At 41.2% G+C, this 27,908-nt stretch overlaps 1 protein-coding gene across 6 annotated transcripts; it reads left to right on the top strand.

Annotated features, from left to right (window-relative positions):
• The first annotated feature begins 240 nt into the window (after positions 1 to 240).
• On the top strand, positions 241 to 25,733 carry arhgap44a (Rho GTPase activating protein 44a). 6 transcript variants are annotated; one of them, XM_013913920.1, is made up of 23 exons: positions 241 to 580; positions 10,415 to 10,454; positions 11,136 to 11,255; positions 11,335 to 11,411; positions 11,571 to 11,682; positions 11,817 to 11,893; positions 12,001 to 12,115; positions 12,298 to 12,366; positions 12,973 to 13,054; positions 13,313 to 13,440; positions 13,582 to 13,693; positions 14,132 to 14,213; positions 14,387 to 14,467; positions 14,950 to 15,063; positions 15,158 to 15,249; positions 16,084 to 16,267; positions 17,120 to 17,137; positions 17,246 to 17,434; positions 18,573 to 19,085; positions 20,672 to 20,817; positions 20,927 to 21,001; positions 21,978 to 22,029; positions 23,053 to 23,109. In XM_013913920.1, exons 1-22 carry the CDS (start codon positions 528 to 530, stop codon positions 21,983 to 21,985), a joined length of 2,487 nt encoding a protein of 828 aa, XP_013769374.1. In that variant the 5' UTR covers positions 241 to 527; the 3' UTR covers positions 21,986 to 22,029; positions 23,053 to 23,109. The 6 variants fall into 6 exon arrangements, with proteins under 6 accessions (XP_013769374.1, XP_013769373.1, XP_005745479.1 ...); XM_013913919.1 differs by having other exon boundaries at positions 20,927 to 21,328; XM_005745422.2 differs by lacking the exon at positions 21,978 to 22,029 and having other exon boundaries at positions 23,053 to 25,733.
• The last annotated feature ends 2,175 nt before the right edge of the window (positions 25,734 to 27,908 follow it).

Genomic DNA, 27,908 nt, shown 5'->3' with positions numbered 1-27,908 from the left:
CAATCAACCAATCAATCAGTAATTAACTGGGCTTCCCTTCACGCTTTCAGTGGACCAGTATACTGATATCTACAGAAACACACACACACATAAGAAATAAATACGAAAATGCAAAAATGAATACACATTTGATCCGTTTAAGCCTAATAGCTCACAGGAACCGGCAAGAATAGAGTCTTTATTCAAGAGTCAGCCATAGATACACTACATTTCCCACACTGCATTGCTGCGCAGCCGCTACTTGTCACTGCTGTCGCTCCCTGCCTGTGTGTACGCGCGGTGGACTGGTCCAGCATCCCTGCGCAGGCAATGGAGCAAATATAGATGTGCAAAAAATATACATATATCTATCAATTGAAAATATGTAATCGTGGAATACTTCTTCGGCGCTGGCAGCTTGCGATGAGGGAAAGGGGGGGAATGGGAGATTGGAATTTGTGCTGCACCTCTGTGGAGGATGGAGATATGTATTGTGAGAAGTAATGCGGAATATTTCCCCTCGTAGGTGCTAACAGAGAAAATACAAGATGAAGAAGCAATTCAATCGGATGCGACAGCTCGCCAACCAAACGGTGGGAAGGTAAGGAAACCGTTTCCGTGCGCTATTGTCGCGACTGGCCAAGTCAAAGAGAGGAGAACCCCCCTGCATGGCCCCAGAAGGATGCGAATCGGATGAATGCAAACAGACTTTCATTCTTTAATTTGCCCCTTTTTTCCCCTTTTTGCGCTTTTTGCTTATTTACTGAAGTATATTGTATACCTCATGTTCAAAACGCCCTAAGTGTTCTATGCGTAATACCAACTGGAATAGGCTACCGCATAGGCAGCGTGTAGGCGCATTGCCACAGTAGCTCCAACCTGCCCACGGAAATATGTTAAATATAGAAAATCACAGCGACATGGACCATCAAATAGTGACGACCCAATTTTTATGACAGAGTATCATCGGTGGAGTTTGACAAATATGGCATTGCCAAGTTATGTCGTGATTAAAATAGACTCCTGTCACCGAACCTGTCGATAGGTAAACGTGATGCAGACGGATGCAGTGTGGGCTGCGACGTGAGGGGAAAATGAGAAAAAGGCGCAATGTTTTTATTACGCAGTGATATCAGCTGTGAGGAGGGAAGCACCTCTTAGGCGTGAGTTATCCACTCCGTGAATTCCTGAAGGTCGTGATCACGCCTCCCTGATGCGCTTCTGGAATGATATGTGTCAGTTTAAATGGACGGTTTTCCATTCCACTGAACGTCCTAAAACTAAATTAGGGGTTTCTAAAGACAGATTTCCACCTCTGTCCTCACCGTTTCTTTTCATGTTCTTGCTCTGCTTCTGAATGGTTCTGAAATCCGGTGACATTTTACACCGATCCAGTGGGCTTATCAGTCTTCCCCCACCCTCTGTGTTCAGGGAAAGCAGCTTGTCAAGCAGCGCTGGGCCAGAAGGTGTTCTCTGCCCAGCAGGGGGGTGGGAGGGGAGGTGGGGGATTAGGACCAGGAGGTGTGGGTCATTATTATTATTATTATTATGCGCCCAAAAGGAGGGGCACACATTGCAGGCTGTGTTGGTGCTATCATTTTTGTTTCCCCCATAGGTCATACTGCTTTTTCTAGCCTCAGTCTTTTTTATCATCATTTCTTCTAGTGACTCATTAGAGTGTTTGTGTGTGTGGGTGTGATTCTGGATATGTGTGTGGGCAAGCAGGTTGGAGGACTTCAGATGGCCACAGAAGATATGGCACTTTTCCTTTTATGCATGTGTACGTGCACATATACAGCTTATTTAATGCAGATGGTCCAAGTGGTGCTAGTGTAAGTAGAAAATTAGCTCTTTTCTGGGGCTGTCTAAGTTGGTCTGTTTGTGCCACAGTGATAATGAGGAACATAACTCTCCCCGGACAGCCCTGCTGGGCTCTTAATAATAACAGTGGTCCATAACAAGAACTGCCACTCTCAAACCATAGTCAGAGATTTGATCTTTGGATCAAGAAGTAATGGATCTGACCCTGTGGTGACCTTGAACAGTGTCAAACACTGGCTATGCCATGTGGAGATAGATCACCATCTATCTGGAAAAACCAAATCTAGCAACTAATGACCCGATCATGCTGGTTTGACGATCATGTTTTGTTTGTTTTGAGGTTTCTTTCGCTAGAAAAGAGCAGGTGTTTCCATTCAGTAACTATGTCTGTATTTCTCCACCACTTATAATTTGAAGGATTTTAAGAGGTGTATAGAGGTGCTGAAGCATGGTTCATCTGGAGAGCTAAATTTAAACAGCTCTTACTTATATTAAACCACATAACATAAATGTTTCTTGATATTACCACCAATAAAGTAAACACGTATGCTGTATGCATACACTATGTGTGGATCCATGTGTTCTGCACCTACATGCCTTAGAGTGTTAGTGTGGGACAGTGGGAAAAATGTGTACATATCACAAATGTGCAGATTTATTGGACTTTTACAAGCATTTATACAAGAAACAGTCTTATCATGCCAATGTCATTTTGCTGCTCTTCCTTGCACACTGCTCTTGCAGAAGATATACTATTATATAGTGCATTAAGTAAAATGGACTTAATTTAGCTTTACCCCTGAGCTGTCTTTTAATTCCGCTGGTTTTGTCCTGTGAGTAATGCAGGGCTCCTATAGGAACGAATAAAGTGCCAAAACAGTGAAAACGGGCTTCATATTAACTGTTCTGCTGACTCAAGCTTTAACCATCCTCAGACTGGAGCAGGGTTTCTCTGTGGGTATGGCCTTTGGTCCCCCTGAAACTCAGTGCTCTCTTTAGATTTGATAATACCAGTGACAGGTCCTGTTTCTAAGAATATGTAGAGTTACATTTTATCATTTAGAAACAAGATTTAATAATAAAATTATGCTTTAGTTTATTTATTGCAGGTTTCTTTATTAAGAATAGACTCATAACTCATATCTTTTTAATAACTGTTTTTTACTATATCTGCTCGTCTTTTTGTCTTGTATTGGCATTTGTAATGGCAAGTCTATAATGAAGGTCTTCTTTTAGCTGGGGGTTGGTGTTCAGGTGTGCTGTGTCAGCATCCCTCTGGCTCTCCAAGGCGGCTGCTGCTGCTGCTGCTTCTGCTTCTGCTGCAGCTTGCCTGGGTGAGACCCATGTCATGTGATCACCAGCTTGACCAATTACCTCTGTGGAGCAAAAGGGTGTGCAGCCATGCATACTTTAGTGCTAACAGAAATGTGTTTTGGTACAGCAGGAGAGACCTGTATTATAAATATTATTTTTGGACATTAACCTTTAATTGAGATTTCGGTCTCCGTGAAAACTCTCCAGTACTTTAGTGTTTGCGTTTGTCTAAAAAAAGACATTCTAATTGTTTTGTGTATCCTTACAGGAAGCAAGCAAAATATTATATTGGTTCATCCAGCTCCCACCCTTCATTTCTCTTGACCTATTTCTCTATTCCCAACTCACTGTCCTATGTAGGTCTAGGACAGACTGTTAAAAAGATTTTATGATTCAAGACTGTAAGAATATGATTTCCTGCACAGTAACATTTACATATAGATACAAAAAAAAAAAACAGGACTATCTCATTCCCTAACACACCCACATTCCATCTTTGCACTCTGCTTCTGCCACCTTTGTGGTGTTCGCAAATACCTCTATGATAGATGCATTCTTCTTACTTGTGCCTTCTAGCTCACCAATCCACAATGCAATTATCTGAAAATGGCAGTCATTTGTGGGCTGCTTTCTCTTTCCTGCATTGTCTCTTACTCGGTTTCTATCTCTTTTCTGACGCAGTAGGAGAATGAATTATTGTTAAGCACGCAGGTGGCCGATTTACAGATTGTGGGTGTGGAAAATGTCCACATTTTTTGAAGGTTTCAGTCCCGTTATATCTGGTGTAACACTAACACAGAATTTCATAAAAAATAACATCATATCAACAGTCAAACATGGTGGTGGTCAAACAGTGTGATGCTCTGGGGCTGCTTTGCTGCTTTAGGAAATGGTCGACTTGATGTAATTGATGGAACCATGAATTCTGCTGTCGACCAGAATATCCTGAAGTTAAATGTCTGGTCATTAGTTCATACCCTGAAGCTCAAGCACACTCGGCTTATGTAGCAGGACAATCTAAAACACACCAGGAAGTCCACATTTGAAAGGTTTTTGAGTGACCTAATCGAAGTTTAGTACTAATATTAGGTTGAGATATAAGCTTAAACAAGCTGTCCACACTTAAAATCCCTCCAATGTGGCTGAGTTAAAACAATTCTGCAAAGAAGAGTGGGCCATCATTCCTCCACAGTGATGTGAAAGACTCATTGCCAGTTATCAGAAACGCGTGATTGCAGTTCTTGCTGCCAAGAGTGGTGCAACAAGTTATTATGATTAGGGCTCATATTATTGTTTTACACAGGATCAGGTAGGTATGGATAAGTTGTTGTTGTTTTTTCCTTAATAAATGAAATCATCATATAAAACAATGCATTTTGTATTTACTTGAGTTATGTTGGGTTTTTCTACTATTGAAATTTGTTTGATTATCTAAAACATCTAAGTGTGACAAATATGCACAAAATAAATAAGCAATGAAGCAAATACTTTCTCACTGCACTGTATAAAGTAGAGAGAGGAAGGGGCAGAAACAGCATTGAGCACTAATATGTAGCTGACCATATTAACACTGAAAACAAATTACTGTTAGAATAAGAAGTAGGTGTCTGTGCTTGTTTTTAAATTCAGTGCAAGATTAACACATTCACACCTCTTGGTGAGAATGTGTGCCAGGCTCTAAAAGGGCATATGGTCGCTGACATGTAACTTGTTGCATGAAAATGCAGCGTCCCCCACCTCTCAACTCTCTGTTCCTCCTCTTAGCCTTGATTCTCTGGGTTGGAACCATAGAAATCTTGGAGCAAGTTGCATTCACAATCTGATTCACTGCTGTTATTGTCTTTTTTGTAATCATTTCTAGCTGAACATGGAACAGCATTATGGTGTTATGAATTATTATGAAGCCATCAACAGTCAGAAGTGAATCATTATGTGTGCGCTAGATCATGCGAGAGCCATTGCTAAATAAGTGTAACCCTCCCATATCCCCATCAGTGCCTTTCAGAGACAGCATACTACAGGGTATGGTAGAGATAAAGAGCCTTTGTCAAGGGGCCATTTTGGCCATCAAAAGAGAGATGATGTAATATCAGAGAGAAGCGCTGTTTCTCCCTCTCCATGTCACTCGTGTTGATTCATTCAAAAGACTAACCTCTTAAAGAGCCCCTGTACTAAAGATCAACTAAAAAACTCGGTACTGATTTTTTGGTTTTTTTTGGGGTTTTTTTAAAGAACAAACAACAAAAATTGCAACATTTTGAAGGAGATTGATTAATCCCATCAGATCCATATTCTCCTGTGGAGTTTTATTTTCGTTTTGTCCCTATCGACCTGGCTCCTGTACAAGTGATCATGTACACAGCAGGGTGGCAAATAGAAGAACTCACATGATAATAATGGTGTCACAGAAATTCTGCAATATATCACAAGACAATCTTCTCTGATACATAATGAGATCTGTGTAACTGAAGTAATTTGCCCTAAATTGGTAAAAAAAAAAGAAAAAAAAAGAAATAGGGATTGTGTATTTATTCACTGCGCTTTAATGTCAGTGTGAGCGTGTGTGTGTGTGTGTGTGTGTGTGTGTGTAATGTCATTATTGTTCATTCCAGTAATGTGTCAGTTGAGCTAATTAGAGATCTGATTCGCTTTCCACCACCATCCACCATTTTCCTCTTGTGAATATCTTCTTCTTCATTTAAGTTTCCATTCGCATTACCCTCATTTATCTGAGAGGCCTGCCCCCACAAAAACCCATAAAATAGCAAGTCAAAATGTCAGGGAAGCTGTTTAACTGTTTAACAGCGACTCAATAACTGGATTGCAAGAGAAAGCAGTAGAATAGCATTGCTGCATCAATATTTTGACGTGACATGTCAAAGTATTAGGGTTGACCCAGGCTGTTGCTCATGATATCATCTCCAACAGGGATGCAGAGAATGAATCACTAAAGGCTAAATTTATGATGATACCACTGTACATAAAGTTCTCTGGTATATAATTCTTAGTACTAAACTGCTATAAATGAACTGGACAAGCTTGGCATTGTTAAAAAGAAAAACGAGACGGGTGACTCCCTTTAAGCATGCTCACTTCCGTCCATTCAAGAATGTCAATAGGCTCAGAACAGGAAGCACTGATCTACTAATAACAACTTCCTGTTTTATTTACCTCTTTTTCCCCTTTGCTGTTTAATCACAAAAGATCATTCTCCAGCTCCTTTTTTTTTGTGCACAGCAAATATAGTCGTTCCTTTGCTTTGGTTGCCTAGAAACGCTCATTTAGTATTAGCTGTTTCATCACATTCGTTTGACTCTGCCAGCGCACATGTTACATTTCCCAAAATGGTGAAGAAATTTATAGCTTTAACAAAAAAGGTGGCAAAAAAAGGTTTCATTTCTAAGTAAAGGATTGTTTTGACCTTTGTTGCTTTGTCGTAGTTTATTGTTTGCTTGCATTTGAAGTCATTTAGCTGCTGTGTGTGTGTCTGTGTGTGTCTTTCGGCAGATGACAAGTGTAAAAACACAGTTAAGCCACATTGTTGCGCGCCTTTTTGTCGAAATTATTCAGCGCACCATGAATAAGGTTATTAGAGATAACTCAGTGCTTGTGTTTCCAGTGAAACATTACTGAACACTGCAGGCTCTCACTCTCTCTTTCATTCACTCCTTCTCTGGACGCATGTGTGTGTGTATATGTGCATGCCTGTGTGCATGTATGTGCTCACAGTTGCATACTTGACAGAACTGTGACCTAGTTTAGTGGACAACTACAGTAAGTGGGTTTTTCTGTTTTAGTAACCCCGTATCCCATCGCCTGCCCCGCCTCATCGTTTGGGTAGAAACCAACTGGGCCTTTAGATGCACGATGCAGGTCTAGAGAAAACAAAAAGCAATCAGTGGAGAAATATTCACGGAGGATCTCAAGCATAAACACCATTGTGGGTTTTTGTGTGTGTGTCATTGCTTGTGTGTATGTATATAACTGACTGTGGATCTCATGCCAGCGCTCCAGGGTGTGCAATGCCCCGCTGAGGCCCAGGGCCACCATTCTGCTCCACTACCCTCCCCTAGCAGTCCTAGCATCCAGTGTAGCTCTTCCAGGCCTCAGAGTAGGGGCCTTTGTTAGCCATGCTAGCAGTGTGAGCAAACCAGATAATGACCTTTTTTTCCTTTTTGTCCTGCTGAATCTCAGACGAACTGAAAGTCAGCAACAGCCAGCAATTGGCTCGCTACCAATGCAATATGTTCTAGACAGCGGCTGCTTCTTTATTCGCATTTTGATTATGTCAGCATGGATTATTTATGCTTTCATAAACCATGCTCAGTGCTGGGGGGCTAATGATGCAGCTGTCCAACATTGACACAGCTTGAGATAAAAATATATAGATGCAAGCTAACATTTTAACTGCAACTTAACAGAAATACAACGACTTATAATCTCTGAAACCTTACAAATATGTCCTAAACAGACCTTACCTAGACTTTTATTCATGTCAGCTCTTTGCTAATGTTCCTCCCAGATGTAGAAAAAGTTTGTCATTCTGGCAGCTGATCATCTTGCGCAAATATTGTGTCAACTCATTTATCTTCCTCCGCTCTCTGGGATCGTTCATGTTTGCATTGCTCCGATTTGAAGTCCTTTTCACCAGTGTTACATTTTGCATGCAAGACTGTAATAAATGTCTGCAATTTGAACATTACTTCATTAACCTGCATATTTTTAGATGACTGTGCACGTGTTTGTATTGAGTCATCACCAGTTCCAGGTAAAGGAATGCCTGCATAGTGGCAGATGGTTGGCATAAACCTGGCAACGTCTCCCTTTCCCTCCATGAGCATACCACCTGCGAGGCTGCCAACTCTCCCACGTCTTTATTTTCCTCCCAGGTCTCACTTTGCACGATATTTGCTGAGAAGAACATCTCTCCTCACCTCTAAGCTGTCCCTGAAGCTAGACTTACATCAGGTTCGGTAGGGCCAAGAGACTTCAGTACCCCCCAGTTTTCATGCCTCAACAATGCTGCTTTTTCTCTGCATCTTCGCAGCAAGATTATGTGCGATGCTGCTTTCCTAAGAGGAAATGCCACTCTCTGAAAACAAACAAACTCATAGAACAAGACAGCGCTGCCTTTGAAGATAGGCTCCAATCTGTTTGATGTCTAGGTCATAATAGCCACACCGCTTGCGGTCCTTGAGGATGCTAGATGTCTATGATTTAAATTGTTATTGCCTCCTTTTAAACAACAAATCCAGTCAGCTGATCAGCCTGCAATAGACAGTGGCAGTGACAATGCAGAGCAACTACCTACTTTCAGTACATAATACAGTCTTGCATGGGAGGTTGTTTCATAAACCATGGCATTTCAGGGTTTTTTTGTCAGGTGGAGTGTTCAGCAGAACGGTGCCAAACTTTAGTGTGCTGCTTGGGTTATTTTTGTCCTCCCTTTGTCATGTAATCTGCAATCTGCGATCGCAGTTATCCTTATAAATCACGCCAGAAATCTCTTGCTTTGCTATCTTTCTGTCGCTCTCTCTTAGACATGCACACACACATTTCCTGTATTTTGCCTCCTAGCTCATTGAGTAGAGCAGTTTTCCGAGAGGCTGGCTGTGATTAGATCCACTGGTACATGATTTGACCCAGTTCCCATGGCTCCATGCTCACTTTTTTTTTTTCTCTGAGGCTGGAGATGCTAATGCCTCAATAGTTCAGCTTTCTGTTGTTGGTAATGTGTAAACAACTGTGTGTCAACATTAGACACTTTTTAGTCATTTCATACTTTGCCTCTTTTTAGCAACAGTTTTAGAGAGCTGTTATGTTGCCTGTTTGATAACATACATGAAAACAGCATTTTGGTAATATGCTTCTGAATTATTTCCCCTGGCTCGTGACAATTATTGCACAAACCAAGGTCCTTTATATAATTTGCTTTGCCAAGATAAATTCAGATTCATTATTTGCGGTTGGCATGGGCATAGTCTGGGCACAATCACAGGAAGAGGCTGTGTGTACAGGAAGGGAAGTCCCAAGTAACTGTGTTCTGCTGGGGATCTGAAAATGCCTCATTTTAGGAGGTCAGATGGTCTGCCCGATCCCTGTTTCTTGGCAGAAAGCATATGTTAACCTCCACATTAGGTATTCCTTATATATTGTTTATATATTGCATGCATTAAAGTTTGGTTGGTGTCAGATTCTGTAATAGTTTACCACAAAAAAGAAAATGTACAATAAAATTGTTCTTAGGAGACAAGTGGCTATTCTGTCTTTTCTTATAGGATCATAAACGGCATGTTAAGCTATATGGAAAATGTCCTTGCTGACTAAAGTCATAAAATGAAAGCTGATTGAACTGAGCTGACACCATGTATTTGTAAAATCCAGTGGTTTGCTCTTTTCTGAACTAATGGCTCTTTCACTTCTCCGGATGAGTAGCTTTATCTGCTTCATCTGCTCTGCAGCCCTTTCCTTCAGTCTTTGGCTCAATCCCCATCTGCTGGATTTTTAGTAGGATGTGATGCAGTGGGAATTAACACATTTGAATCGGCGGCTTTAATGTGCTGTTGTTATGTATTGTTGAAGATGATAACTCAAAGAGACACTTGCATTCTTACACAAACTCACCCACTTACACCAAAGAGACAGGTGTGCATGCGGCCTATAAATTTTGGAGCATTGCCACATTGGTAAATGAGCCTTCTATACCCACAGCATTTTGAGAAAGATACGCAAGAATTGTAAAATGTGTTAAATTATTCAAAACTAAACTGGCATGTCATCAAGAACTTAAAAAGGTAGCATGTCTGATGTTATTTCTCCTGTGTGAATCAGAAACTGTGTGATTGTGGCAGCTGTTCTGTGTGTATATGGAAGCACCAAGATGCCGCCTACCCAATGAAGAGCATACCAAAGCTTCGTAATTCTTTGTGCGCGTTGTGCAATAATTCCTTTCATTTGTTTTCATCAGAAAACAAAAAATAACATAAAATAATACAAGGAAGAGAGAAGCCGAATACTTTAAACCATGGGTTAGTTTCCCAGTGAGAAAGTTTGCTTCTCTTTCTTGAATGCAGTGTTTAATATATGAAATTTAATAAGCTCTGCATAGGAAAGATGATGAATGAACATTTTCCAAGAATTTCTGCTATCTTGCAGTAATGTTTTATTGGTCTAGAATTGATTCCCATATCTTTCCCTACATACTGATAAAATTGCCACATGCAATCATGTTTCTGTGGATTTAAGAATACGAAAGAAAACGTATTAATATATAAGTTTGTTTGTTTTTTTATCTTTACAGAGCAGAAAAAACAGAGGTGTTGAGCGAAGACCTTCTACAGGTGAGCTGTAGATGTGTATGGGAGCTGTGATGTCAGATGTGTATATATGTGCACCTGTGAACAGCAGTGAATTATTAGTAGTCTGTAATAAATTGATAATGATTATTAAACATCAAAAATAATGTCCGTCAAAATCACCACATGGTACATTGGGAACAATGTACTTTAATTGCTATATATTCTGTACTTTTTTTAAAGTGCACTTGAGTCACAGTTCTGCCAGCTTTCCAAAGTGTTTTTTATTTGTATTTTTTCTTTGGACATTGGCTGCTTTTTCAATTATTTTCAGTCAAATCCTCAAACATGACCATTTTCAGAGGATTTCTTTTTTTGCTTCTTTGTTTTCCTCCCATCATGCCCAATCGGTCAGGGCTGAGGGCTTCCCTTTTATTATTTTGACACAGAACAGAACAAAAACCAGCCAAAATTCAAAGAAGAGCTCTAAATGTCCTTCAAGAAGCCCAGAGAACTATTCCTGAAGACTAATTGAAGAAATGGCAAGAAAGCTTGCCTTTTTTCAATCCTTTTTTAAAATATCACAGGTTTACTGTCAGTATGTACCGTGAAGAGAGAGCAGGCGCTGATTCATGATGCTGCGTTAGAGCTGACAGTTATGTTGCATCTGTGAGGATACATGTGTGCATGTAAGCACATTCATCTGGTCTGCGTGTGCTTTCCCAGGTGGAGAAACGCCTAGATCTGGTCAAGCAGGTGTCACACAGCACTCACAAAAAACTGAATGCCTGCCTGCAGGGTCAGCAGGGGACTGATATGGAGAAGAGATCTGTAAAGTCACCTTCTGTGAGTACGGGCGTCAGTCCTGCTGGCAACTGTTGAAGTTGACAGAAGTGTGTGTAACATTTTTTCTATGTACCATCAGAAAAAATTACCGCTTACCATCCTGGCACAATGCATGGAAGAAGGGGCTGCAGTGTTGGGGGAAGACTCTCTCCTGGGGTTAGTGACTACTAATATGCCTGTGCTTAACTCACACACACACAGAGTCATCTTTAATTACAGATTTGGCAGCTGAATTCTTCTCTGTCCTTATTATCCTTGTGTGCATTTTAATTGTATTTGATTGCTTATGACTTTGTGCTTGGCTTTTACCAACAGAAAAATGCTGAAGCTCTGTGGGGAGACAGAGGAGAAGCTCGCCCAGGAACTCATTCAGTTTGAGTACCAGATAGAGAGAGATGTGGTGGAGCCTCTTTATGTCCTTGCGGAGGTGAGCAGATAGTGTTATTTTAATGTCCCAGTTAAAAGTTGCATTTTGGTGTTTTTATTTCCATCGCTATTAGCAGAAACAAAGTATAATGAGTTGACTGTTTTCATATTAACTCCTTGGATTTTTTTTTTCAGGTGGACATTCCTAATATCCAGAAACAGAGGAAGCACTTAGCTAAACTTGTCCTGGACATGGACTCAGCACGAACAAGGTGAACAGTGTTCAAACAGTGAGGCTAAAACCTGCTGTGGTTAGTGTATTGCTAAAATAAAAACTTGGAATGTCTAAAGCAGGGGCGACTGCTTCATTTACCCACAGATATCAACAGTCATCCAAGTCATCCAGTCACCCCAGCACTCTGCAGCCCGGTGCCAAGTCTGAGTCCCTAAGAGAGGAGATGGAGGAGACAGCCAATCGGATGGAGATTTGCAGAGTGAGTCAACGATCAGAGCTACGTGTATATCATGCCTTCATCCAGCTACTTTTGCTCTCCTCTTTGATTTATAACACTTGCACATGAATCAGACACAAATGGGCCACAGTCATGGAATGATATTAAAGTTCTATCTATGATGTTAGTGAGATTATTTCCTTAAGACGATTTTTCTTTTTCAGGATCAGTTGTCAGCAGATATGTACAATTTCATGGCCAAAGAAATAGACTATGCAAACTACTTCCAGACGGTAAGTCAAATATGTCATCAAATTGGCAAATTGTTTTGTTTTTTGTCTTTTGGTGTAAGAGTTCATTTACACCAACAACATTAAATATGGGAGCTACACAACTGCTTCATATCATGTAGGTCCCACTCATGTTGTCACTTCTAACCTGTTGGGGTATGGACAGGACATGTGGCATTAAAACTTGATATTTTGGCTCCTTTGTGATCAGGCCTTCTCTGGCATATCCAGATTAGGATTCTAAGAGGCTCGGTTAGGTCAACGCCTTGGTGTCTTTGTTGTGTCGATTAAAACCATGTCCGAGCGGGTTTGTTATTTGGCGGTGAGCATTGCCCTACTGGTTGAAGCCACTGCCTTCAGGGCATGTCATTGCCTGAATTGGTGGGTGTGGTTGGTGCGCAGCGATGAGTACTACGTGTCAGTGAATGAATGAATAAGACGATGAGTGTTGCTGTCTTAACCTGCCGGACATTTTAACGTTGCGGCTGATAAGAATCAGATTTTTTTTGCGTTTAAGCACAAGCTGTAGTAAACATTGAAGATGACTTTAAAATCATAATTGTTTGGTGCATTATCTTATATTTTATTTCCCCCTGCTCTCCTCTGTAGCTGATAGAAACGCAGGCAGAATATCACAGGAAGTCATTAGAGATTCTTCATAGTGTCCTACCCCAGATTAAAGCTCACCAAGGTGAGTCATGCATTGTGTCAAGAGCTATGTGTGTGTGTTTGTGTTGAGATCTGCTCCATTTCTGTACCCGAAGGAATACCAAGATGATCAGTAAAGAATACACTAATAGGCCTGGCATGTTACATAACAACATAATTAAGGAACAGTTATGCACCTTGATATTTAATTAATGGTTAATTTACAATTGCTAGACAAAAGACATGATGCATAGGGTTGTTTTTATCCACGTGTGATTCTGGGCACTGTTTGGTATTGCAGAGGCGTGGGTGGAGAAGCCGTCGTATGGCAAGTCCCTGGAGGAACACCTGACTATAAGTGGGAGAGAGATTGCCTTCCCCATCGAAGCCTGTGTCACCATGTTGCTAGAGTGCGGCATGCAAGAGGAGGTAGAAGAAACGCACATATACATGAATCACTTGTCCATAATTAACATTTAATGGAAATATTCAAAATCTGCGTTGTGTTCCTGCTCAGATGTGTTAGATATGATAATTACACATCACGTGTTTCCTGTGTGGGGGCTGTAGGGCCTCTTTAGAGTGGCTCCATCAGCCTCCAAGCTGAAGAAGCTGAAAGCGTCCCTGGACTGTGGAGTTCTTGATGTGCAGGAGTACTCCTCCGATCCACACGCCATCGCAGGTGATCTACGCCCACATAAATGCATTGTTCAAAGCACATTTCCATAACAACAATCCCAACTCTCTGTAATTGTTAGAGGCTAAATTGTAAACAGCCAATTATTTTCACTCCATGATCAAAAGTTCATTTGTAAAAAGCTGAAGTGTTTGCAGTCTTTTTTTGGACATAATGCACTTTGCAAATGTGGTTCTTTGGAAAATGTCTTCCTCTGCGTTATCTTCCCAAGAGCTTTCTCTTCAGATATTGCTGTTCATTTCACAGATTAGCATGAAATCTGTGTTGAGCTGTCTGACTTTGGCAGATGCACTAGCTATGAGGGCCTGCTAGAGGGGAGTAGAGATATGGAGCATGGGCTCGCCAGTAGAGAGAAAACAACCCTCCACTTCTTTCAAAGAGCTGACCAGTTTTTACGCTGTCCTTGTTTTTTTAATCCCACAGGGGCCCTGAAATCATACCTTCGTGAGCTCCCAGATCCACTGATGACCACTGAACTTTATGATGAATGGATTCAAGCCTCCAAGTGAGTTGCTGTACTCTTAAGAGTATTTTTTCAAATTGTGCCATTGGCAGTGATTAAAAATAGAAACCAGTTCAGCGTGTTAGTACAGGGCCCCTAACTGTCAAAAAGAAAAATGATGACATTTATAAAGAAGTAGAGTAACAGTAAACCGTAATGACTTTATATTTCCTCAGCATTCAAGACATGGACAAGAGACTACAGGCGTTGATGGCAACATGTGAAAAACTCCCCACAGACAACTTAAACAATTTCAGGTCAGTTTCTTTCCCTGATTTTCTGCCCATTGATTTGCAGGATTGCACATGTTTCAGTGTAGCCTTACTATCATAAACAAAACATTAGGAGATCAAAAACCGGGAAAGTATGTAGAAACAAAACTGGACCACATCCAAGTGAAAATCCAGGTGAAATCCTTTCAATCCTACAAATATCTACTCAACTTGTGCCACCTACAGGAAATAATATTAACAGCAGGATCAGCAACTTTAGAAGTACAAGAATCACTGACAAGAAAATTACTGTAATGTCTTTGCAGTACTCGTAGTTGTACCTCCTGCAGGCAATAACAGTCTTTACAGTCTTATTTACTGCCTGCAGGTGGCACGTCTAATATTGCTGCTATCATTTTTTTTTTTACTTTATAATCAGTAAATGGTACAAGCAGACATGTCACATCTAACCAAAAACAGTGGGTTATACTTTTAAAATGCACAGTTAATTTTATCCAATCCTACAGATATTTGATCAAATTCTTAGCCAAGCTGAGTGAGTATCAGGATGCTAACAAGATGTCTCCTGGTAACATGGCTATTGTCCTTGGACCAAACTTGCTCTGGACACACAATGAACCGTATGTATTCTTAAAGCAACTAATAATTTTATTCTTTGGATTTAAACCAACGATTGAGTGACTCTGCTATAGCTCACTTGTCTGCTCTATCCAGGAACATGACAGAGATGATGACGACCGTGTCCCTACAGATTGTTGGCATCATCGAGCCAATCATTCAGCATGCTGACTGGTTCTTCCCTGGAGGTGGGGATTACACACTATGTATGTAAAATTGTAACTGCGCTGGGCATCTTATCTGTTTTATTGTTTAAATTATATCATTGTAAGTAACAATTAGGGGATTTGAGATGATAAAAAAATTGCCCATAACAAAAAAGTGTTTAGCTTTATTCAAATGGAGATAGTTTTGCATGTCATAATCATGCAAACATCTCAAAAATCATATGGCTGCATGGCTATTCTCCCCAGCCTGATAATACAAGACAATAATGATACAAACAAACACCATACAGCAATACAGAAAACTGACTAACCCAATAAAAAACATACATAAACATACTTAACAATGGACAAGACACTATGGACCCTTAACAAAGGTAATGCCTGTTTTTTGTCATGCTTCAGAAATAAAAGAACCACTGATGTTTCATATTTCTGTATGTTGAAGGGACTGCAAGAAACTCACTCTGGTGATATTTAAATGTATACATCTTCTTCTTTTTTTCATTTTTGTGGATTTGAACAGCAGCACCTGGTTGGTGTATCAACTACTATTATACATTGATTCACAGCACAGTGCAATGCTGATGTTGCAGCATGTGACTTAAATTGAAGATTAACTGTTATTGATTGGATGTTCTCCGTAGACTTTCATATGCTAAAAAAAGCATTAAAATGTCATTTTAGTACTGTATTTGTTGCATAGCTTAATCTTAGTTTTATTATAGTTATTTCAGTTCTTCATACTAACTGTGGGTTTTTTTGGAGTAATTGTGTGCACTCAAAACGCACACAATTCTAAACATTACTGTAAGTATAATAGACTACATGCTGATGGTGTGTCTGCTTCTGCCTCAGAGATTGAGTTCAACTTGACAGGCAGCTATGGAAGCCCGATCCACACCAACCACAACTCCAACTACAGCTCTATGCCCTCACCAGACATGGACCAATCCGATCGCAAGCAGCAGCACGATCAGAGTCGACGCCCACTGAGTGTCGCCACTGACAACATGATGCTGGAGTTTTACAAGAAAGATGGGTATGATGCCAAGTGCTCACTTCTGCTACCCACCTCTCACTCTCCTTCAGTCTCTCTCTTTCCACCCACGCCTCTTCTCAGGCAACGGATACTGAATTCTTATATTTGAGGAGAGCAGCGTTTGCACATTAAGATCCTCCGATCTAAAGTTTTCATTCGGATGAGTCAGAAGCCTTCATAAGCAGCACAGAAATCAGTTTCTTGTTAAATATCTTATCTCACAGTAATATATACAGGTGTACCTTTAATTATCAGGATTCATCAAGAGAAGCCTGAAAACTGCCCTCATTTAAATACGTAGGGCTGAATAAGTTTGAATGGCATGGTCTCTATGGCAACAGGTTTCTGATGGAGAGCTGCTAGGTTTTTTTCTTGAAGAGGAAATATTTCTCCAATCCCATCCTCCCACACCCAACTCCTCGTTCACAGTCTGGATTGCACGTCACCTGGCGTGACTCATTCACTGAGACGGTGGAATATCACTGGAGAAATTAGAACCAACACCTTGAACAAAACACCCCAATCAAGTGAATACAAAGGATGTAACACTAAAGGCATCAATCTAAATTTGTTTAAGCAACTATTCAATGTGGGGGAGAAGCCTGAGTTTTTCTTAGACTATAAAGGTTTAATTGGAAGAAATAACCCTCTAAATGGCATTCAGCAGATTAGCACATACTGGTTATATGACCTGACTTTCTCTCTGAATCCCTTTACTGTTCCCTCTACTGTTGATCTCATCTCCCTGCCATAATCATTGCTTCATATCAAATATTAAACATTTTGTGACCCTTGTCTGCATTACTTATGACCTCATGTCACTTTTGCCTCTCTTCTCCCTTACTAACGCAGCATTAGGAAGATACAAAGGTATTGTATCATTCCTTCTTCCCACGACTTCTTTCCTTACTATCCCCACTTGCCTCACATGAGTTTTGCTGATGTCACACATGAGTCTGTACATGTTTTTGTCTCCAGTATGGGCGTCAGGGTTATGGATACCTCCTGGGTGTCTCGTAAGGGTTCATCCACCCTGGCGCGTAAGGCTTCCTCCACTCCTCCAGGCATGCAAGGCCCCGGCTCCCCTGCAGACACACTCATCCCCGAGCAGCCCGGAGAGCTTGCCATCTCTCCGTCTGCCACACCTCCACTTGGAGAAAGGGTTTGGTAAGTCACTGTGGAGACCCTGGCCCTCGCTTCTCCATGCATCCACCCGTGTTCGTTTTTATTGTCATCACCATCATTACCATCATCTTGCACTGGTTCTTGGCCGTGTTAACCATGCTTCCATTCATATGCAATGCTTCCATCTTTTTTTTTGGGTTTTTTCCTTCACCTTTTTCTTTTGGCTTTTTTTTTTGATTTTTTTTTCGGCCTTCCCCTTTTTTTGGGTTTTTCTTTTTTTCCTTTTTTCGGTTCCTTTTGGTTAAATTTTGCCCAAAAAAAGCCCATTTCTTTTCAAATCTGAAGGATTTTAGTCCTAATACTGTATAAACAAGTTTTGTTTATCTACGTGACGCAAAGCTTCAACCTGCTAGTTGTTGCGTGCATGCTAATCTATCCAATATCCCATTGTTGTGGCTTGGCTTTCTCAGCTTTGGTCGTGAATTAGTTATTTTTCTGTTGACACGCAGACTGATTTCACAATTTCTTTGGTATCATTATCACAATTAAACACATGAGTAATCACCTCATGGTCACTGGCTCTGCCTATGTGGCAGACAAGAAATATTATGGCTTCTGGCTTGGCTGTCTTTCTCCCCCCCACCCCCATTTCCTGTGGCTCTTTCAGCCTTTGAAAGGGTTTTGTGTCTGTTTCACACTGCCCTGGGCTGACTGCAGGACCTGCGATACAAACAAGTCATATAGGATTAAGGCGGGTAGGGCTTCCATATCCAGCAGTGAGGAGAGTTTCAGTCATCAACTCAACTTGGTATTACTGAAAGCTGCAGACCAGCACTTTGGTTCCAGAGAAGGATCCTCACAGCTCTATGCAGTGTGCAGACACAAGGTGATCACAGAGGGAGTCCTACACTGTATCATTTTTTCTTTCACAATGAAACTTAATTTTCTTTGCTATTTCTTTGTGCTTGTCTTTGTATTTGCAATAAGCTGACTGTGTACCCACTGCCCACCGCAAGATGCAGCACTTTTTTTTTTGCCTACTGGTTTCGGCTTCGAACTGACTAACACACTAACACACCTTAATCATCCAAACAGCTCATCCTATATCGCTCCAGTGCGTTTCCCTGTTCAGTCAATAGAGCTGTTTCTTTTGTGCTGTCTATTCTCTTAATATCTACAGCTCAGACAACGTGTCGCTCAATCGGCCGGACACCTCTCATGCCCACCCGCCCCCAGGGGAGGACCGTCCACCCCCCCCTTACCCCACTTCTATGTGCCACACTGCCCCCCACCACTTCTATCCCAAACCCCCGCCCTGCGCTCGCCCTGTGGCACCAGGTCCAGAGTCCCAGCCGCCTGGCTCACCCCCACCCCCAATGCGCTGGTCTGGCTTCACTCCCCCTGTTCCTCCCCCTTCCTCCTCTTCTTCCTCCTCCTCCTCGTCACTTGACATCAATTCGAACCCCAAACCTAGCTGTCTTCACTTCCCCAAACACAGCCCGCCTGGTGACATGTCGCATGCCCCCCCACAAGACACTAATGCTTCGCCCCTCTACGTCAAAACCCCCTTGGTACTAACCCGTCATGACCAGAGCCTTGGCAACCCCCCTAGCCTCCCTTCATCCGTGCCCCCGCCCCCGCCGTGGGCTGCCTGCCCCTGTGCCAGAGAGAGAGGACCCCCCAGGCTGACTAGGTAAATACAACACACGCCTGGCCACTATGGATGCATCACAGAGTGGCAGCTGTATTTCTCCTTTAGCTCGCTGGCTCATATTTTTGCTTTTTGCTTTCTTTCTTTTTTTATTACCTCTCCCATCAAATTGCATAGCTGAGATTCTGTAACACACAGGTTGTCTCAGGATGCCTGTCAGCTGGGTTGCCTAGCAACCAAGGATGTTACTGGCTTATATAGCGCTCAGTTTGTTGCTGTTATTGAGTAGATGATAAATACACAAGGAATGGCTTCGAACTAGAATAGAAATGTATTTATTGTCAAGTCTGCTGCAGTTTTTCTACTAACCAGCACACAGTACATGAAAAACCTCTTCGTTTTTTTTGAAGAATTTTAAGGATTTATGAGATTAGCAAAATGGGAACCCTAACAGTGCAGTACCTCCAGCTGGACCCAAAGTGCTGAGTTTTACAGTTTTGCCTCTGATAGTTTCTTGAGTCAGAAGTCTTTGGTGCTACTACCAAACAGGACGGTGTGAATCATTACACCAAATCTCTGTCTGTGGTCAGAACTTGTTTTTTTAACACTTTTCCTGTGATTTGGAAAGCTGATGACCTGTGGTTCGGAAGTCTGCTGAAGATGTACAACTAAAACGAATACCATTTAATTAGACGGCAACTTTAAATGTCACTTCTATAAGTGTGTTATTTTTTGTTTGTTTGTCTGTTTTTTTCTTACTTGTGGTGGTGGTGATGGTGGAGGGTTGTGGGGGGGTATTCAAATGGGTCATGTAAAACAAAGTTTCTAAACCGTTTTTAAGCAATTATTTGTTATTGTTGTTCATGCAGTTTATTTAGAGTCACTCGACTTCGGTTCATTTATGTACTCAGTTAATACTTTGTCAGTCATATCTAGTTGCATGAAGTGTCTCTCATCTATTTTGAGTGTATTGTCACTGTCCAAAGACACATTCAATCCGTATTCACACCCTGTTGTTTACTAAATCTGGCAAACGTTCTGCAAGCCCAGGTGGAATTTTTCTGTTTGTTAATCACTCGTGAAAATGAATGTCACATCCCAGTAATTGAGTTTCTTAGCACATATATAGTCAATATACTGGTATTGCTCAATTATTTTTTGAAGTGTTTGCCTTATTCTTTTCTATAGTGTAGTGGTTTACACATTTGCCAAGCAACAGAGTCATGATTCCTTTTAAGAGGGAGACAGAAATCCTCCAGGGATGCATCAGGAAGGGCATCTGCTGTAAAAATCTGCCAAATCAAATATGTAGAGCTACCTGCTGTGGCAACCCCTTGTGAATAAGGAAACACCCAGAAGTAGCTTTTGTTGCAGGGGGATTGAAAGCATCTGCATCCATACAGAATATTGTGCACCAAATTTTTGTAAATCTATTAAAAAAATAACAAACAGGTGTTGAGATTTTGAACTGCTTTCCTTGAGATTAGAAAAATGTTATTAACAGTGGAAGCAGCCATGTATATGATGGTGATGATGGTGTAGTGACTGTAAATGTAGACTGCGATGAGTCCAAAACACTGTTTATATGTTTATATGTTCACATAATAATATATATCCATCCTTTTCAGTTCATTGAAGAGTAAAGAGCTTTCCCCTGTAATTGGACACAAAGCCATCCAGGTCGCAGGTCCAACAGTACCCCCCAGCAGTAGCCCTCAAAGCAGCAGCCAGTCTCCCCACTCCACAGAGCACAGTCCACACACCCTGCGCAAAGGTCAGGGCCTCAGTAATATGTGCTTTCATTGACACTGACATTGAAGTTTTAAACATGTCTTATTCGTATTTCCACAGGTAACTTTAATATGACTATGGTGTGTTAACAGGTTCCAAGAAGTTGGCTCCCGTGCCTCCTAAGGTCCCATACGGCCAGTCTGGAGGGATGTCTGACCAGTCCACAGGTCAGCCGTCACCAGTCAGCCTGTCCCCTACACCTCCTAGCACCCCTTCCCCTTATGGACTGGCATGTCCTCCAGGTCAAGTACCACCGTCCTCCCCTGGGCAGACCCCACTGGGTACACCCCACTCTCTTTCGTCCCCGCCTTCCCTGACGGGGACACTCACCAAGTCGCGGCCTGCCCCTAAGCCCAGGCAGAGACCCAGCCTGCCCCCTCCTCAGCCACCCATAGCCCCTCCGGGGCTAACTGGCCCACCTGTGGCCCCAGTCCCTCAGCCCATGGAGCAGGGCCTCCTGGATGGACTGTCTCCTGGGGAGAGCATGTCTACAGGTAAACATCAACCCTTGGCAGCAACACCCCCACCGCCACCCCCACAGGTGGGGCTGCAGCGGCCCTCTCTCAGACTCGCTGTGGCTCTGTCCAATGGAGACGGTGGACGAGTGTAGGACTCTGTAGAACCTGTCACTGTAGACAAACCTGTCCCCTTTACTGACTGCTCCCAAACAAATGTCTGAATGAATACAAGTTGCCTTTTAGACACAGATGCCTGAGAATGATAAGAAAATGTAAATATTAGCATTTCTTGTGCTACTGTAGTAAGGAAATCTCTTGAACAATGTATTCATTGCTTGTGTTATGTGATGATGTTTCTGGGTAATGTGTGGAAACATCAGAGAAGCATAGCTCGTCCTGCTTGTATGAAAGTTGCCATTAGATTCATCATGTGCTCTCTGTTTATCTGTGTTACCCAGACCCCCACTTGGCAGAGGTAGGTCAGAGGCTTACACAGTTCACACCAGTCTAGCATCTCTTACTGGGTAGCAGGAGTGGAAACCTAGCCAGACAAACCCAACGATAAAGCTACAATATGATGTTCTCAAACTGAGGTGCTCTGTCAATATATATACACCAGTGATTTTGTCACTTTGTTATATTTATCATTCTCTTGTTCCCCCTGCTACTATTGTGTACTTTGCAGCTGTGTGAGGCCAGGGATTCAGTGTGGGCTAAGTGTGAGGGGGACTTTTAGGGTAAGCCAGACCGCCCCCGCCCCATATACTCCATCTCACTGCCTGGCCTCGTACCGTGGATGCCTCTGGGGTCTCCTGCAGCCTGCCTCAAACATACCTACCCTGTAATGCCCAATCATAATCCCCGTCCTTTTTTAGCAGGTTGGCTGTACTTTCCTTGCACTGTCTTCAACCAATAATGCACGGCTTAAGGACTTCCCAGAGTGCATCACACTGCGCTCACATTGCAGATGCCATTGCTTACAACGGTTTCATCTTAAAGCCCCTTTCCTTTTGTTCCCCATTCCCAGCCCTATGCTGGCAGACATCTCCAACGCCCCTGCCACTCGTATCAGGGGGGTCACAGGTAACCCCCACTCCTCCTTTGGCAGGTTCATCGCTTTTTATAACCTCTGCTTCCTCTTACTACACTGCCACACTCCATCTCATTCCGACACAGGAGTAGCCATCCGTCTCTGTTTGGATCTGCCGCTTCCATTAAATGGAGCAGCACGTAAGAGTATCTATATTCACAGCAAATACTAATTTCAGTCCTCTAGAGATCTCCATTCTTACTTTAAGCCCACTTGGTGTCTTGGTGCCATTTTCTTTCCAGAGAGTTCCACACACATCCTGTTGCCTCCTTGATGTTTATCTGTCCACTGTTGTAAACATGTAATTTGTCACTGTGCAGTCATTTTGACTTGTTATTGCATTTTATCTGACAGAATATCTGTTCTTCCTGTCTCAAAAGACACAAAAGGCAGCGACTCGCTACACTAGCCTCTACCAAGTTTATTGACATAATCAGCACCACACTGTAAAATGTGAAGCACACGTAATCTACTGATTCCTTCGATCATATGCCACTTACCATGAGTTCAGACTCAAAACAATTAATATTATTTCTGCTCTCTTTCATTTTTACACTCCATTTTCATTGTCATATTGCCCTCTCCTCCTCCTCCTCCTTTTCCCGGTGCTCATTATCACCATCCACACTATTCTGCTCACCATACTCACCTTTCCCACCCTCACCATTAGATATCTTCAATTATGAAATCCCTTCCATCAATGTCAATCTGGACAGCCTCATCGATGAGTTCAGCGGTGCCCCCTGCAGGAGGTCCATGGCAGTGACAGATCCAGAGGGGGATGGTGTGCCTGAGGAGGATCCCCAGAGCACCACTCTATGACCTATCACCCATAGGCATCATTTCCAGAACCCCTATGGCTGTACATACTCTTTAACTGTCTCCGCCAAGGCCCGATGGAAAAACACTGGCCGCACCATTGCCAACCAGAAAATGAACCCTCCCTCACATCTGCTACAGGCTGCAAACAAACTGAACTTTTCCAACTGCTTGCTAGTAAATTAGTGTGACTACAACTACCAAAAGAAAAAAGAAAAAAAAAACACACCAAAATGCCATAGTGGAGGAACAGTTGCCTTTAGGAGGAAAGACTGGAATTTAGATGAGTATTGCATTAAAAAGATTTTTTTTTCTAATTTCTTTTTATAGCTTTGCTTTGTCGTTTAATGCAGTGGTCTGTATTTCTGTGTTTTCAAGTTTCTTTTTGCCTTATTAGAACATGCAATCAAATTGCAATATGATATTTGCAAGTTGTACAATATTTGGTTAGGGAAACTCAGAGCCTGACATGGTTTGGAGCAAAGCCCATCCTCAGGGTGAAACGGAAACACGGAGCGAGAGCGTAGTCGGATTTTATTGCTCACAGGGTATTCAAGCTTTGTGCACATTAGGAATATGCGGAGCCCCAGAGACAGGCTTTGCATGCCAGAGTAACATTTAACGTTGTTTTTCTTAGTGCCACTCCCCATTTTAAATTCCCCTCTTCTGTCGCAAGTACAGCTACAGTGCTCTGTCTGAAATTTACCTTTAGGTGAACTCACTTTAACTCACTTTATACCAGCACAGTAAGAGAAGAATGTTATTATGATTCAAGTTTTTGTACTTCTTGCATCCATTATTTATTTAGAAAGCACCACGACGTGTTTGCATGACAAGCCAATATCGATCGACCTGCTTCTTACCAAGGGCCTGAGAATGGCAGTGCTTTATTTTGTGCGAGTGTTACTGTTGTTGTTCACACCGAAAAGTAACTTTAGTTCCCACCCCAGTGCTGTAACAGTGAGTGATAACGGATGGATGACTACACTGCCTTTAGGTTCGTATGTCTTTCTCTTTTAACTTTGTTTCAAGTGCTTCAGGTTCAGTGACCTTTGACCCCTTGTGTAAATACAAAGACTGTACATAAACTGATGTATATAAGCTGAGAGGAAAACTATATGTAAAATGCATATCTCGAATATATAATAATGATATATGTGCTGATATTTATTGTGTAGAAAATGTAATGATTAAAAATTTGATGTTATTTTTGTCCCGACACACAATGAACAGGTTTACTGTAGAGTCATAATTTTTTCACTTTAACACCAGGTAACTATGATGCTGCAGCAGAAATGCAGAATGTTTTTTTCTGCTTAAAGAAAAAAAAATCAAATGTGGTCTTTCTAATTCTTCCTCTTAAGCTTTGACTTCAGGCATGCTAAAGGCCGAAGGAGTTGCACACAGATGCCATCTTCTCTTCTTTTTTGTTCGAGTAAATGATTTGTTTGCACGGGCCATCTAATGAATTCATAATGAGGACACATTTATCGCCTAAACTGCTGTTGTTAGTAGTAAAATTGGCGCACGTTTAAATTTGAAATAATTGCCCTTTGCTGTTATTTTCAGACAATTAATGATACAAATTTATCATGTAACAGATGCTGCAGTGGTAGTATAATTTCCTTCAAAGATTCCGAGGACAATAACGTTGTCAGTTAAAGTGCAATTACAGTGTTTACTCATCCATGAGAGTCCAAAAAGTGGTCAAAGTCACCTTTCCCGAACCTGCAGAAATAAGCCATTAATTTCATTTGAAAGCCTTTTTGATTATAATTATTATTATTTTATGTGTGAATTAATCTCTGCCAAAATTAATTATAGATTATTCTCGCTCCAGAAGTAATCAACTGTATGCCTCAGTGTGTGTTCTCAATGGACTTTGTTTATGAAGATTTTAGTGATGTTGATTATATTGATAGTTGTGGTAATTGTATGACAATTGCAAGTGCCCTCACACCGGTTGTTATTTTGGAACTATAGACATAATTAATGTGTGCTAGAGGATTTAATTTTCTGTGCTGGATCCATACATTTATACAAGGAGGCAGGTTTGTTTCTGAATGTGACTGACTCAGATCTCATATAGCAGGCTACCTGATTTTGTAATACCTAACAGGACAAGTAAGAGTTAGCATTGGACAGAAGGTTGATTAGGGCCTTATGGCATGTATTGTTACCAGTACGGAGCAGCATAAATGTAACGTTTTTGTGAATCATTACTGGAACTTGGAACCACTTAAAAGCATGCATATATAGGTGTAATTATTATGTTGCCAAACAAGAGAAAAAATCTGTACCCTTCCCCATAACACTAATCATAATTGTTTAAAAGAAATATTACGACAGTAAATTAACAGCAGATTTCAAGTGCATATCCATCGGTTGCAACAAAGTTGCATAGGTTTATCATTTAACTTAAGTTGGCCTATATTTCCTAACTCACCTCATCATCAAGTATGTTGAAAAAGTAAAGCCCAGTTTGTTTGCATTTTTTTGTGTGTGTGCATGTGTGTGCGTGCGTGCATGGGTGAGAGGGTGGCGTGAAAGAAAAGCAAAAAAAAAAAAGTAAAATGTGAAAATGTGTTTCATGCATGCGCTTAGATAGTGTTTTGATAATCCATGTTTTCTGTCGATCACAATTTTCTTTATGGATTGTAAGAAGGACCATGAATAAACTCTAGGCCTGTAGATGGACTCTAGAGAATGTGGATCGTTAAGACAAATGGTCCTTTGTGGGTTTCAGAGCAATACGGTAGAGGAGTAGACGTTGTCTGTGGATGTACTGCCTCCTTCTGCTTTCACTACTAATGTACAAAAAAAACTTGCTGCTTGTCAAGCCCACCCGTCCCACCCCTTCCTCTGCTTAGCATATCAAGTGGAACACAGTGTGTACTGTGAAGCCTACCTGCAATCCTTATCAGAATGTCAGAAAGAAATATATATATTAAACTCTACATTTTTAATAATCTCACCTGGTTAACGTGGGTTTTATTTGATATACGTCTTGTTATTTATAAAGTGAATATTTATAAAAGTTCCTTACCTAGTTACAATTTTAAGGTTCCTATTCAAGTTGTAATTGCAATTTGAGACACGTCCATGTTAGTTTTTCTACTTTTCTAGTGCATATTTCTCTACTACATTATTCTATTAGACCCCATGCAAAATTTTACATATGACAGAAACCATCTTTATTTCAGTAACAGCACATAAGAAAAAGCTGATGGTTAGCTTTTGCATTCTTTTAGCGTGCTAGCTATGCTAACATGTCGACTGCCACTGTCCAAGCTTCAATGTTATGGTCACTGATGTGCTAGCTAAGTTAACTAGTGCTAAATTTCAAACAAAGTAAATAATGTGATGCTAGTGGAAGTTATATTTTGGTTAAGTTCACTTTGTAATATTTTTTGTTGTTGTTCACATGATTGGGGTGATACTGATGGCTAATATTAGGCACCTGTTTGCCCGATGTTGGAGAGAGGAATAATGGGTTCTTATGTGTTTTTGTTCACATCAATGTCCCTTTTTCTGGTAAATGGACTGGTACTTGCATAGCACTTCTCTACTCAAACTGATCAGTCAAAGTGTTTTTTACTACAAGTCACATTTACCCAATTACACACATATACAAGCAATGTTCCCTCTAAGCTGCGCACGTGTGCAATTGCGCACAGAAAATCTGCGTTGCGCGCACAAAAAAAAATCTAACCTGAATTTAAATTAAAATTAATACTTTAACAATTCTGTTTTGCAGTGTTAGTCAGTAAGTGACTAGCTGCTCCGATATGGGATTAGAACAATGCCACCTTATCCCATAGTCCAGCTAATAATGAGATTCACATTCGTATATATGCAGCTAATCAACGTCGTTGACAGGCTATGACAGCGTCCTTGTGTGCAGACACCGGGGTTTTAGCTAGCAAAGCGGCTGATGCGGAGTGAAGCCACGTTAATCACAACGTGTACAACCATTGGAGATGTGAGCAGGACAGACAGAACAATTGACTGAAAAAGTGTGGACTTTATACCAGATTTTATATTGCGTTGATAGGCCACGTAAAACCGGAGTTATGATAAAAATATATGCAACGTTTGGTTTTCTTCCTGAATACTATCGTTGTTTATATTTACTGTGGGAAGAAACGGTAAAAACTGTGTTTTATAAGGAAAACCTCGAAAGCGCTCTCCGCCTTTGAGCAAAAACAAAACCAAAAAACCCCCAACCTTTCCTAGTGGTCAAAAAATATACCATGTCGACCAATCAAAAAATGATATGGCAACATGGCATTTAGTTGTTTAGGAAGGGGGAAGTTTTAGGAGTGACGGCGGTGTCTTGAGATTGAGTGAGAGATTTTCGACGTTTAACGCAAATCTTGTGCAGTTAGTGTGTAGTGTAGTCAATAGTTTTGTTGTGTGTGTCAGAACAATGAGGCCACTACTGAATGTTACAGGTGTTACAGGAGTGATACATCTCCTGTTGTCAGGCCTGCAGGTATCAGGCTGTTGTTCTTCTTTATCTCATAGTGGACAGAAATTATTTTTTGGAGTGGCACAAATAATTTGTGTGGCATCAAATTTGATGCAGAACACCTGATTGTTCTATAAATAGTTTGAAATGTTTAAAAAAACGACTTGGCTGCATTTTTAGGTAAACAGCTGCAAAAAACTTTGATGTTTGCATAACTCAGTTACTTTTTTGAAGAA

This window comes from Pundamilia nyererei, unplaced genomic scaffold (assembly GCF_000239375.1).
Source record: "Pundamilia nyererei isolate P.nyererei 1_Seehausen unplaced genomic scaffold, PunNye1.0 scaffold00158, whole genome shotgun sequence".
Taxonomy (NCBI): Eukaryota; Metazoa; Chordata; class Actinopteri; order Cichliformes; family Cichlidae; genus Pundamilia; species Pundamilia nyererei.
Note: the sequence above shows the minus strand (reverse complement) of the source record. Positions and strands in the feature narration are given on the sequence as shown.

Bases quoted from the DNA above. Each gene is read 5' to 3' on its own strand.
- arhgap44a (XM_005745419.2), top strand. From the start codon at position 528: ATGAAGAAGCAATTCAATCGGATGCGACAGCTCGCCAACCAAACGGTG. The intron at 13,441-13,581 runs GTAGAAGAAACG...TGGGGGCTGTAG, and splicing joins AGTGCGGCATGCAAGAGGAG to GGCCTCTTTAGAGTGGCTCC. The intron at 21,329-23,052 runs GTAAACATCAAC...CCTCACCATTAG, and splicing joins TGGGGAGAGCATGTCTACAG to ATATCTTCAATTATGAAATC.